The sequence below is a fragment of the Notolabrus celidotus genome, chromosome 13, assembly GCF_009762535.1.
Source record: "Notolabrus celidotus isolate fNotCel1 chromosome 13, fNotCel1.pri, whole genome shotgun sequence".
Classification (NCBI taxonomy): Eukaryota; Metazoa; Chordata; class Actinopteri; order Labriformes; family Labridae; genus Notolabrus; species Notolabrus celidotus.
Window position 1 is genome coordinate 3,349,227 of NC_048284.1, and position 14,184 is coordinate 3,363,410.

The following is a 14,184-nucleotide window of genomic DNA, read 5'->3' on the forward strand; positions in this document are numbered from 1 at the left end:
CAAGCAAAAAACTAAACTGATCAACTCATGACAGCCCATAGGAAAAGAAATGTAGAGAGGAGATCTCAAAAGTGTTTCATTTATGTCTCCTAGACAACAATGAGATCTGTTTGAAAGCAAAATGAGACTATAGTTTATGTCTCCTGTTTCTCATTCTCACCTCCAGAACAAAGTTGCACAAAGTCTCAGCTTAGTCTCCCTTTCAGTTCAAAAGGAGATCTGGTCAAAATCTGAAATGATTCTCAGGTATTTCTCAAGTGTTGTGACTCCTTTTGAGCTCAGGTGGAGAAATCAGGGAGCTCTCTCAATCTAACCTCATCCCTTTGTTTTTGTCAGACTCAGTTTTTGTGTCTCAAGTTGAGCTCAGATGGAGCAAAGAAAGAGCCTGAGCTCATCTTTTCATGAACATTTATAGTGCCCTGCAAAATTAAGATTTCAATGTAATTGTCCACAAACTTACAATTCTCATTCTCATCCCCCCGCTCACTACTCCCCACATTTCCTGTCTCTCTTCAGCTGTCCTGTCCAATAAAGGCAAAAAGGCCAAAAATATATTTTAAAAAAAAGAAGAAAATGAGCCATTAATGAGATCTCTCATTTTAAAGTCTCAAATAAGGCTCATGTCATGGTCTCAACTATTTCTCCTAGTGAATTTTAGGAGAAACTAATGAGAAACCAATGAGAACAATTTGAAACTTGAATGAGGCTGAAGTGAGAATCTCAATTTTGTCTCCTGAGACTTATAAGAGAAAGACTTGAGCAGTAACATTTTCCTCTGGGATCTGATGATGCATGTAAACCCACTCACATGAACACGTAACCCTACCTTGACCACCCTGTTGAAAACACTCTGCAGATTTAGTTCATACGGTCCTTTAAACTAAGATTAGACGATTATTCTGAATATAAAAATCCTTCAAATAGACGTTTGATGGACTCTTCAGTTCAAAAACAACGTCTCCCAAACAAAAGCAGAGGGATGTTCAGAGACATCGCCATTCATCTCTTTCATGAAGCTTCTATAATAACACACTCATTGTTTCACAGAGGGGACTAAGTGTATCTGTTTTGTTGTATGTTCCTGCAAGTTGAAGGTCAGTCCCTTCCATAAAGTGGGATCACAACAATACTTCAAACAGAGATGGCGAGCGGAGGTGTGGGCTCTGAGGCGTCCAAGGTTCGCCGCTCGATCAATATCCCAACGCCAGACCTCAATTTAGAGATGTCCCTCTCGCCTTAAAAAAAGAAGAATGGATGCTCTCTGCGGCGGCATGGCTCAGGGTTTCATGTCATTTTCCTGAAAGAATTCATCTTATTTTTAATAACTCGTGTACACGGTTCAGCACAGATGTATGCTCTGCCTCAGTGTTACCGTGTCTTTATGCTTCTTTAATTTCTTTCACTTCTTTTACTTTCTTTCACTTTTTGGTTCTTTGTTGATTTGTGTAATTATTTTGCCATTTCGGCCAAAGTATCCTTGAAAAACGCATTTCAATTTCTGTGGACTGTCCTTTTTAAAGAGAGGTCAAACAAAACGCAGTATGTACCCAAATCCAATATTACTTAATGCCCTTGTCCTTTTCTCTCCTCATCTACATCGGCTGAAAAATGTGCAGTTTTATAGCCCCGGTTTTTTAAGTCCTCAGAACAATGTTAGCGTCTGTTTAATTAATAGTATGTAGAATTATTTTAATGTAAGGAAAACACTATGACAGTCCAGAAATAATGAGTATTAGTTGGTTCATTTTCAAACAATTAAAGCACAACATTTTCACAAACTCAGAGCCTGAAGATGTCCTTCTATGTCACAAAAATGCTAAATATTAGGGATGTCCCAATCAGCTTATTTAATATTAAATATTTGCCGATACTGAGTCCCGATCTGATACTTGTGTTTGCCTAGATAATAGTTGCACAAGAGGTAAGAGAGTTGAGCTGAACACTCTTTTTTTTTCCTTTAACAAAAATAGGTCATTTAAAAAACACCTGAAATATGTCTTATGTTTATTCCATTTTACTTAAAGGTGACATATTATGCTCTTTTCCATCAAAATATATTGGTCTAAGAGGTCCTCAAAAACATATCTATAAAGTTTATTGCTTAAAAAAAACACTTTGAAATCAGATGTTGGTCTGCCTGTAAACCCCTCTTTTTCAGCCCTGCTCAGAACAGGCTGTTTTCTGTGTCTGTGCCTTTAAATGAGAATGAGCTCTCTGACCACGCCCCCTCAGGAAGTGGGTGTAGCATCGGCTCTCCAGCACGTTGATCTAATGTTTACATGTTGGCTGAATATACACGGCTGCTCACAGACCCGCGTTACTTCAACCCTCTGAATCTGATCCAGAATCTGATCCTGACGGAGAGGCGCCTGCAGCAGGACCTTTCTGAACCATTGGTCACAGATTTAGTGTTTCTTGTTGTTTTATTTGTCAGCATGTCGACGTGTGTCTTGGTACACAGCGACGAACATGTAGCTATGTAGCTATGCTAACTAGCGCTAGCACTTATCCATGATAAATAAAAATCATCCACTAGATCTTCAAATCTGCAGACGTGGGGAGTAAAACCGACCTTTGTGTTTATTAAGACAGCCTACAACTAGCATGCCTCCCTCCTAAGCTCCTTGTTAGCACACATGTGTGCAGGTAAGGAAAAACAGAGGAGGGGTTGAGTTGTATTTTATACAGTCTATGGGCTGAACAAGCTCTGAGCTCTGACTTCCTGTTACCAGATGTCGTTGTGACGTAACAAAAACACGGAAGTCTGAAACGGCTCGTTTCACACACATTTACAGAAAGGTGGAGAAATCAGAACAGGGGCAGAATGGATTCTTTTCATTTTCAGGGGGTTTGTAGACAGGGACACATATTTCAGGGAGAGAACCATTAAAAAGTCCATTTTGCATGATATGTCACCTTTAAAGCTAGGGTTGGTAGTCATGGAAAACTAGCACGAATTTGAATGTAGCATTTCCTCAGGACAGCGTCTAACCCCCTCCCCCCCTCCCTTCAGAGCTCCTCCAAAATGACGCCCCTGCTCACATGCACAAGCGCCGCTGATTCATGACCATATGATGGTGACTGATTCAAAACCGGTCCTCAGCACATCGTTTGTGTTCTGCACTACATCAACTCATGTCTCACTCAGCGGTAAGAAAACACCAAAACATTCTCATTGTGAAAGTTAAAAACACAAACAAACATGATATGTACGCATTGCAGGAGGCGGGCAGAACGGCAGGAAGGGATCTGATTGGTTTGATAGCGTCACAACAAACGTTATCTGAAGACACTTTTACAAACAGAGCAGGTCTAGACCACTCTATGTCAAATTATGAACAGAGACCCAACACCAAGACAGGATAAGACTCAGTCTTACCCCACCTTAATACACCCTGAGCATTGCACCTTGCATTATTTAGCTAGTTACAGCGGCGTGGAAAGGCTTCCTTTTAACAGGCAGAAACCTCCAGCAGGACCAGACTCATGTTAGACACACACCTGCTGAGACCAGGTTGGGTCTGGAAAGAGGGATAGAGGAGAATAAGAGACAGAGGGAGCGGTGATAGTGATGAGACGAGTAGTAGTAGCTGTTGCCGCTGGAGTCCAGCACGTCTATATCAGCTGGAGTCTGGAACGTCCACAGCAGGAGGAACCTACGAGACAAGGGAGCTCAGGGACTCCAGAAAGGTCTATGGTTAGGAACTTTAATGGGACAGGAAGAGTTTAAGAAAGATAAGGGGGTGAGATAGGATCCCAGTGTGTCAGTGCTCCAGTTCCCCCGGCAGTCTAAGCCTATAGCAGCATCCTCGTGAAGGTCCCAAGGATGCAAGTCTTGTAATAGATTAAATCCATAAAGAGCCACAGATTACTTTAAATGTATCAATGAACAGATAAACACATCACCACATTAATAAGACAACATTTTCTTTTCCCTGAGGCTGTGTAATCAAATCTGAGTTTTTCTCCCCTGACCAGCAACCAGTTCAAGGCCTTTAAAGAAGAAACCTGTCATGGTCATTTTGAATTACAGACAAGAAAACCCTCATTTCTCCCTCTGAGTGCAGCTTTTTGTGTGTTTTCAATTATAAACTCTTTGGACAGAAGGTCCTAAAAACCATGCAGAATGCTGATGCGTTCAAGCCAACTACAACCCTTTTTGTAAACATTGTTCCCTAAATTGAAAGCATTTTTCCTTTGATTAAAGAATTGCTTAAGTGACTTGCCCTTGACTTGTACCGCACTGTGGTTTTAGAGGGATGTTTGAGTGAACACACACCTCTAAAAAGGACACACTGCAGGTATTTGGTGCTTTGTGTACCCGTTGGTTTTACAACTGTTGCACATGGACGTGAAAAATAGAGAGAAATTGTACTTTTAAACATCCTAACATGTCTCCACTGCTTTAGACTGATGGATATGCTAATGCTAAACAGATTGGCATTATTGTGTCATACTTTTGTTCTAAGTTTTGAGTGGCTTGTTTATTCCTTGAGACTGAAAATGAAAACATCAGACATTTTTTTGCACGTGGAGCTTGTTGTTGGAAGACAAGAGGACATGTAGTACAAGTAATGCTGAAAGTTACAACCCAGGTCACATTTGTACTTCCACATGCTCTTGGTTGAAAATATGACTCTAGGTCTGTTTTTTTTTAAATCTCTGTGCCTCTTTGAAACCATCAAACATTAGATAAACAGATATTGTACTTCTAAAAAAATGTTTGTATCAATAAGTATGAAAAAAACATTTTAGTTCTTACAACCCTAAATCCTTCATTAGGTTAACATAAACATCTTTAACAAGTAGGTTAGCTAAACCTGAGTTAGAGTTTGGGTCCAGACTTGAACTCTTGGTCTTATCTATCCATCCCGCCCCTTAAACTGTATAAGAAATGGATGTTGCATCCATTACGTCACCCATCTGTTTCTGAAGCCGTTCGTTGGCCGGTGCCATATTGGAAATGCTGAACACAACTAAACATCATCCGAGCTAGAGTGAGGTAAAGAGGCGGGCCTTTAGCCTTTTCGTTATCAGCTACAGGGTGCCAGCTTGTCAATCAAGTCAGACATGTCCTTATTTGGGCAAAACTCGTAAGTTCAATATCTTCAAAAATAACAAAGTATAAAAAAATTCACCCCCGTACAGTGTGTGCTGATAGAGAAATGAGCTATTCAGACCGAAACCGTTTTTTGAACCAGGCTGTAAACATGTTTATTTCTGCTGTAAAGATCGTCTTCTTTGAATGGGTGTGTATGTGGTTTCCTGTGTTTCTGCAGCCAGCCTCTAGTGGACAGTCGATGAACTGCAGTTTTTAACACTTCTGCATGGGCTTCAATTTAAAGGTGACATATCACATAACACAAACGATGTGCTGAGGACCGGTTTTGAATCAGTCACCATCATATGGTCATGAATCAGCGGCGCTTGTGCATGTGAGCGGGGGCGTCGTTTTGGAGGAGCTCTTAAGGGAGGGGGGGAGGGGGTTAGACGCTGTCCTGAGGAAATGCTACATTCAAATTCATGCTAGTTTTCCATGACTACCAACCCTAGCTTTAAAGGTGACATATCATGCAAAATGGACTTTTTAATGGTTCTCTACCTGAAATATGTGTCCCTGTCTACAAACCCACCGAAAATGAAAAAGAATCCATTCTGCCCCTGTTCTGATTTCTACGCCTTTCTGTAAATGTGTGTGAAACGAGCCGTTTCAGTTTTCAGTGTTTTTCATACGTCACAACAATATCCGGTCTGTCACGGAGTCAGAGCTCGGAGCTTGTTCAGCCCATAGACTGTATAAAATACAACTCAACCCCTCCTCTGTTTTTCATTCCCTGCACACATGTGTGCTAACAAGGAGCTAAGGAGGGAGGCATGCTAGTTGTAGGCTGTCTTAATAAACACAAAGGTCGGTTTTACTCCCCAGGCCTGCAGATTTCAAGATCTAGTGGATGATTTTTATTTTTCATGGAAAAGTGCTAGTTAGCATAGCCACAAAGCTACATGTTCGTCGCTGTGTACCAAGACACACGTCCACATGCTGACAAATAAAACAACAAGAAACACTAAATCTGTGACCAATGGTTCAGAAAGGTCCTGCTGCAGGCGCCTCTCCTTCAGGATCAGATTCTGGATCAGACTCAAAGGGTTGAAGTAACGCGGGTCTGTGAGCAGCCGTGTCTATGCAGCCAACATGTAAACATTAGATCAACGTGCTGGACAGCCGAGGCACATCCACTTCCTGAGGGGGCGTGGTCAGAGAGAAAACAGAGTGTGCTGAACAGGGCTGAAGAAGAGGGTTTTTTCAGGCATGCCAAAATCTGATTTCAAAGTGTTTTTTTGAGCATAAACTTTAAAGACATGTTTTGGGGACCTCTTAGACCAATATATGTTGATGAAAAAAGCGTGATATGTCACCTTTAAGACCGGAGATTACTACTTGATGCATCCTCCAATCAATCTTTACAAAGTGGCAACTTCCAGTGCTGAGAAATGAAGCCAGTGCAGAAGTATGAACAACTGCAGTTCCTTAAGTGTCCACTAGGTCATATAGCTCATTTATTTTTTGGTGCTATATAAATAAAGATTGATTAATTGATTGAAGGCTAAGAATAATATATAGATGATACTTTCAGTGACCACATTTGGAAGAAAGAACTGAAAGTCATTGCTCTCTCTATCTTGTTTGACAGGTCACTATCAGACATGATGTTCCCTGCTTGATTGTCTATTTAACTCTTTATTGGAGCATGATTTAAATATCAAACATCAAGCTGTATGTGAGAAGAGATGAAACTATTGATGGAGACCAAAACTCACAATCCATAAAGTTAACAGAGGCTACAAGTTGAGTTTTCTCACCTGATGAAATCCAACCAAACATCATTTAAGTTAGTTAAAGAGCCCCCTGTTGGAAAGAATGCAGATTCAAAGCTCTCCACATGCTGCTCTTTTTCTATACAGTACATATAAGTGAACGTATACAGCTCTATTTTCAGTTTGCAGAGTCAGTTATTCGTAAAGCACCTGTCGATAATAAGGAACAAAACCGTTTTACCGCATTAGTGTGTTTAATAAAAGCTTTAAAAGTAGAATTGATTTTCAGTTTTCCTCACATCCCCTCGTCTCCTCGTGTCCTCATATCTTTTGTTTCCAGAGGAACACAATGCATCTCCATATAGACGAGCACATACTGTATACAGCGCTGCACAAATATGCACACATGCACACACAGGGTCCAATGTACTGAGTCCAGCTGTCTCCGTCTCTGCCATTACTGTAAGAGAATACTCCCGGCCAGCGCTCTAACCCACTCCATCAATCTCTCTCTGTTTGACAGGAAGTATGCCCACCTGTTCTCCCACAGTCCACACGCACACACACTCAAGAGGCCGAGGCTCAACGCGCGACTTCAGGCTTCAGGTTCGGGTTGATGGGGATCTAATGAGGTTAGTGTGTTGTCAGTGTTGATGCAGTAAAAATGCTGTAATGTCTTAATTTATTAAAGCATCACCTGCTGGGATTCAGGTTGTTCTATGCAGTGATTATCTGGCTTTAACAGCTTGATGCAACAAGTTTACTGTGGTTTCTCACATTTCAAATCTCCTTAACTACATCTCTGAATAAACTATGATACATTTAACAGACCAAAAAGACACCTAGGCAATCTAAATTAAGATTAGAACTAATTCCTGTTCAATTTGTGATTGGCATTGCTATTGTAAATATATAATATGTTAACTTTTCAGCTGACCTTAAAGAGTCTTCTTAGAGCTTGGTAAAACATTTAATTTTAGACATTTCTGAGATAATTTAGGACTCTGAAACTGATAAGAGATCATCCCTTGTGTTCTTCAACTTTGTCAAACACTCATTAAAATGTAGAAATGTTGTTAAACTGAAATTTTCTGAAGTTAAAACTGGAGATGATGATACTTGCTGATATTTTGTGCTCGTCACAAGCAAAAACAAGCTGTAAAAACATCCTTTACATGAAATGAACTTGATAAAGTTGTGATCTTGGCAGTTTATAGTTCAAGAAAAGGTCAGAAAAGTCACTACTTTCTGCAAAACATGTTAACACATTGATGGCTGACCTAATAGGAAGGAAAATGTAACTTCAAACAAACAAAAATAAAGGTTCAGATGTTGAAAAACAGTCCAAATCATTACATTGGAATCAATCAATCAATCAATCAATCTTTATTTGTATAGCGCCAAATCACAACAAACGTTATCTCAAGACGCTTTTACAAACATAGGAGGTCTAGACCACTCTATGTCAAATTATGAACAGAGACCCAACTTCAAGACAGGGTAAGACTCAGTCTGACCCCACCTTAATCCATCATGAGCATTGCACATCGCAGTATTTAGCTAGTTACAGTGGCGAGGAAAAACTTCCTTTTAACAGGCAGAAACCTCCAGCAGGACCAGACTCATGTTAGACAGCCATCATGCCTCGACCGAGTTGGGTCTGGAAAGACAGATAGAGGGGAGTAAGAGAGAGAGGTGATAGTGATGAGACGAGTCGTAGAAGCTGTTGCCGCTGGAGTCCAGCACGTCCGTATCAGCTGGAGTCCAGATCGTCCGCAGCAGGAGGACGTCTACGGCAGCTCAGAGGAATCTACAAGACAAGGGAGCTCAGGGACTCCAGAAAGGTCTATGGTTAGTAACTTTAATGGGACAGGTAGAGTTAAAGTAAGTGATGAGGGGGTTGGGGGGAAGGGGGTGAGCTAGGATCCTAGTGTGTCAGTGTGCCAGTTCCCCTGGCAGTCTAGGCCTATAGCAGCATGACAAAAGCTGGTCCAAGCCTGATCCAGCTCTAACTATAAGCTTTATCAAAAAGGAAAGTTTGAAGCCTACTCTTATACTATTCTAATACTATTCATTGTTTGGAATGAATAGTATTAGTGTTTAGCTGACTTATGGATTAAACATTGTCAGCCTCACTAGCTGTCACCAGAGTTAGTAGTCAGCGAAACAAAATATTCATATTTTTATTATCATAGGACCAAAATGACAGCACATATTATGTCTTACCTATATAGCCCCAAATCCCAACAAATGTCATCTAAAGACTCTTTTCAAACAGAGCAGGTCTACACCGTACTCTATGTTCTATTATCAACAAAGACCCAACATCAAGACCGGATCAGATCCAGTCCCATCTTACAGACAGGACTCAGTCTGATCTCATCTTAATCCACCATGAGCAGAGCACTTTGCAGCATTTAGCAAGTTACAGTGGCAAGGACAAACTTCCTTTAACAGGCAGAAACCTCCAGCAGGACCAGACTCATGTTAAACACACATCTGCTGAGACTGTGATGAGTGATTTGAGAGTTGGATGGATTGTTTAAGTGGTGTTCATCAGTCTGTTGGCAGATATCTGCAACTTTGCCAAATACTGGGAGCACTGGCTGGCCTCCTCCTTGGAAAACCTCCCAGAATGCCTTGCAGCCAAGAAACTCCCCATTGCACGGCACTTTGTGTCCTCCCTGAAGAGACAGACGTCCTTCTTACACCTGGCACAGGTATGATATTAAGCAAATAAGAAGTGTACTACTTAACTGCCTTATACTCTCATGTCATGACATTATCTCCTCTTGTTTTTTGCAGATAGCCCGCCCAGCGCTGTTCGACCAGGCTGTGGTGACCAGCATGGTGTCAGATATCGATAATGTGGATCTCAGCAGCATCAGCTCACAGCCTCTGCTCAGTATTAACACCTCAGGAGAGCAAGACCCAGATATGTACTCTGAGTGTGAGTCAGATACTGGGGGATGTTACATTTACAGATTTATATTCATCACCCAACTTTAGAGAGAAAATAACGTAGTACGATTTTTAACTTCCAGACGACTCCATCAGCATCTTTCCACGCCACAGTGGAGTCCTTCATCGAGTGGTTGGACTCTGTAGTGGAGCAGAAAGTCATCAAGGTAACAGCTGTTCATCGACACACATCTGAGACCGAGTTGGAGAGAGGGATAGAGGGAGATGAAGAGAGAGAGATGATAGTGGGGAGATGGATAGTAGTAGTTGTAGCAGCTGGAGTCTGGCACGTTTACAGCAGAGACTCAGAGGAACCTACGAGACAAGGGAGCTCAAGGACTCCAGGAAGGTCTATGGTTAGGAACTTTGATGGGACTTGTTGGGCTTGGGAGTGACAAATTCAAACTTTCTAAGAACTTTCAGGATCATTAAAAGTTGAATATATTTATACTTTTTTAAGGACAAACTTCCTTAAACAGGCAGAAACCTTGAGCATGAAGGTGCTAGCTCTTCTATTGTTAGCCAGCACTAATTTGATATCCTTTACCAGCAGACTCTGTGATCCTGTGTTAAGCTCTGTCATATGTTTTTACCTTAAGTCGTTTCAATTTGTCTAAATTAATTAGTCGCTTTGGACCACCCGTCATTCAAACCTCAGAGTGAGGTTTGAATCAGCACCTGTCAATATCGGTTATTGACTCATCTTTGGAAGGGACCCGGTCCTTTTCACCGCAGACGTTTTGACTTGTTATAATAACTCAGCTTAAATAAAGTCATGAATCTAGCAGCTCAATCAAGGCCAGCCAATATTTGCTTTTATAATCTTACACGTCTGCTTTTCCTTCAGTTATGTGTCCAAGGCTTTCTCAATAGCTGTGAGGATGTATAACTTTAAAAGTCATTTCTTACCTCCTGTCAGAGACGTTGGCGTCCGTAGATTGAATTTCTTTGGATTTCATCTTCTTCACCAATGTGAGCAATAAGACACGAGCAGCCTTGAGGGACAGGCCGGTTAAGACGACAGAGGCATGAATATGAGGTTAATAATAGTATTTAAAAGGCCTGAAGTCATTTCAGTCGTGCAGGAATAAAGCCAGGAAGTGTGTTTGCAGTGTGAGATATTTTCTTCCGTCTGTCATTTCATCCCTTTAAGACTTCTAATATCTAATGTGTCTCCAGAGGTGCAGTTTGCAAACCTTCATTTCCATGGATATCTAGTATTTGTGTAAAAATGTAAACCTTGCAGATTCAAAACTGGTTTCTCTGAGGGTTTTTCTTCCAAAATGAGTTAAAAAGTCTCTTTTCTGTGACTCAAACGTTTCCTCCTCGTTGTGGGATTTGCAGGATTTGAGCCCATGATCCTCTGATCTCTCACCTTAGGCTCCCGCTGTCTCCGTCCAAGTTAAGAAATGCTTCAGACAAAAGAGAGACCAAATCCTTTCAAACTCCTCCTTTGACACGACTTTTTTCTTCTTCTTCCTCGTGTGGCCATAGATCACCTGTCCAACCAGATTTGCTCGTCTTCACACCTCACCAATCACTCTTCATCCCCCTCCTCTTCCCCTCCTCTCTCCTTCTCTTCCTTTTCTTTAGCTCTTTGGTCCCCAACACTATCAAGAACACACACACACACGCACACACACACACAAACAGTCACACACACACAGACACCCTGAGGCCCCCATGGTGCTCACTAATGCTTGTGGGACTCAGGAAGGAAATGTTGTGGTGTTCATGGGGGAGGGGAGTCCTGGTGTTAGAGGGTTCAAGGTGGGTCTCCTCTCAGGTTACCTGTCCAGGTAAGTCTGTGTTTGTTTAGTGTTACCTCCCAGTAGTCCGGAGGTCCAGGCTGAGACACAGGAAGCTCTCTGTTCAGGTGTGTGTGAGGTTTTGATGTTTAAAGGGGTGATACTCAAACTTTATGGATACCTCTGCAGATCAAACAATGGGCTCAAAATATTTGCCATGTTTCTCTACTATCCGTCTCACCACTATCATCTCTCTCTCTCTCTTTCTCTTCATCTCCCTCTATCCCTCTCTCCAACACGGTCTCAGCAGATGTGTGTCTAACATGAGTCTGGTCCTGCTGGAGGTTTCTGCCTGTTAAAGGAAGTTTGTCCTTGCCACTGTAACTTGCTAAATGCTGCAAAGTGCTCTGCTCATGGTGGATTAAGATGAGATCAGACTGAGTCCTGTCTGTAAGATGGGTCTGGATCTGTTAATAATAGAACATAGAGTACAGTCTAGACCTGCCCTCTTTGGAAAGAGTCTTCAGATAATGCTTGTTGTGATTTTGCGCTGTAGAAATAAAGATTGATTGATTGATTGTTTACCCAGCTCAGAAGTCACCCGTCTGTCTGTCTCTTTAAAAATACATTTAAAGCCTTAGATGGGGTCCATCTTCTGTCCAAGATAAGACTTGTCATTGTAATGTTGGCTGGGGTTCAGGCACTGTCAAGGCTGAGCTTTCACTGCCTCTCAGAAACATACAAACAGCTGAGCGGTGGAGGTCTAGGTGCTTTTACGTCGATAAACTTGGAAGAAAACAATTAAAGTTCTCGTCTGTTCAGCTGCTGTCAGCGAGGAAAGTCTTTATACCTCACATTCTTGAACTTATGTATCTGTTTGGTCTAGTTAAAGTGCATCCTAACATCCAAACTGATTAACTGGAAAATTGGTAACAGATACGGATAGTGAATTCACTGGTTAAAAAATCAGAAATTTCTAAAGGATGAAATCCAAAGTCAAAGGGTCAAACAGCTTGATCGACTTGTTTTCTTATATGTAGATTTTGCAGAAGAAGCTGGAAAGCAAAGACAGAAAGACAGGGACCGTCCAATAGAAGTGGGATTTAGAAGGTTTAAAGCACAATCAGCTATCTCATTAGGATAATTGGGAGTGCATTAACAACGTTTGCAAAGGACAGTGAAGAAGTCGTTAGACGAACCAGTTCAAACAAAGGTAGTACAACAAATGTTATCCTCAGACTCTTTCCAAACAGAGCAGGTCTAGACCGTACTCTATGTTCTATTGTTAACAAAGACCCAACATCAAGGCCGGATAAGATCCAGTGGCAAGGACAAACTTCCTTTAACAGGCAGAAACCTCCAGCAGGACCAGACTCATGTTAGACACACATCTGCTGAGACCGTGTTGGAGAGAGGGATAGAGGGAGATGAAGAGAGAGAGAGAGGGAGAGGGAGAGAGAGAGAGAGAGAGAGAGAGAGAGAGAGAGAGAGAGAGAGAGAGAGAGGGAGAGAGAGAGAGAGAGAGGGAGGGAGGGAGGGAGAGAGAGAGAGAGAGAGCGGAGAGGGAGAGAGAGAGAGAGGGAGGGAGAGGGGGAGTGAGGGAGGGGGAGAGAGGAGAGAGAGAGAGAGAGAGAGAGAAGAGAGAGAGGGATGGAGGGAGGGAGGGAGAGAGAGAGAGAGAGAGAGAGAGAGAGAGGAGAGAGAGAGGGAGACGGGGGAGGGAGGGAGGGAGGGAGGGAGAGAGAGAGGGAGACAGAGAGACAGAGAGGGAGGGAGGGAGTGAGAGAGGGAGAGAGAGAGAGAGGATAGTAGTAGCTGTTGCTGTTGGAGTCTGACACGCCCACAGCAGCAGGAACCTACGAAAGACAGGATCTCAGTGTGTCAGTCCCCCCAGCATGTAAGCCTAAAGCAGCATAACCAAGACCTGGTCCAAGCCTGATCCAGCTCTAACTATAAGCGTTATCAAAAAGGAAAGTTTGAAGCCTACTCTTAAAAGTAGCTTTCAATGTTAATGCCAGCATGTGAATGATTTGCTGTTCTGTGAGGACTAAAGAGTTAAACTATGTTCATATTTACAAGGACAAACTTCCTTTAACAGGCAGAAACCTCCAGCAGGACCAGACTCATGTTAGACACACATCTGCTGAGACCGTGTTGGAGAGAGGGATAAAGGGAGAGTGGCTACTTTAGAGAAACCTTTCTTCTACTTGATTTTTATGGATCATCTTTTAACATTTCCATAGTTACCTTAACTTGGTTAAACACAGAATGCGTGGATTCATTGAGATTTCTTATCTACATAAAGGTGGAAGTATAATTATTGTCCACAAAGAGCACTCCTGAAAGTCCGTCCACAGCACAGCTACAGTCTCCACTTCTCCTCAAGTTGAAGTCGTTGGAATCCGAGCCTGTGGGAGGTAAACAAAGCTCCATAAAAGTCAGTGAGTGTGTGTTCAGCCCGGAGATTTGTGTTACCCCACAGCTGACAGTTCTGACAGTGAGACCCTGGATAACAAGAAGCACAGCTGGTGTTTCCACCCGACCACAGCCCTCCACTTAAACACTAACACACTGAGCCTGTTCATTGTGGCCTCATGACGAGCAGATCAGCCCTTTAAATGATTTCTGAACGCAGCACGTCGCCGGGTTTGTATATACA

General features: G+C 42.2%; 1 protein-coding gene across 1 annotated transcript; it reads left to right on the forward strand.

Moving 5' to 3' along the window:
* Window positions 1-1,141: 1,141 nt before the first annotated feature.
* Window positions 1,142-11,136, forward strand: LOC117824570 (DNA-binding protein RFX6-like). Its single transcript, XM_034700102.1, has 5 exons — window positions 1,142-1,154; window positions 9,364-9,536; window positions 9,622-9,766; window positions 9,874-9,944; window positions 11,122-11,136. Exons 1-5 carry the CDS (start codon window positions 1,142-1,144, stop codon window positions 11,134-11,136), a joined length of 417 nt encoding a protein of 138 aa, XP_034555993.1.
* Window positions 11,137-14,184: the final 3,048 nt, after the last annotated feature.

Coding starts and splice junctions, on each gene's coding strand:
- LOC117824570 (XM_034700102.1), top strand. Junction 9,537..9,621: donor CCTTCTTACACCTGGCACAG/GTATGATATTAA, acceptor TGTTTTTTGCAG/ATAGCCCGCCCAGCGCTGTT. Junction 9,767..9,873: donor CCCAGATATGTACTCTGAGT/GTGAGTCAGATA, acceptor CGACTCCATCAG/CATCTTTCCACGCCACAGTG.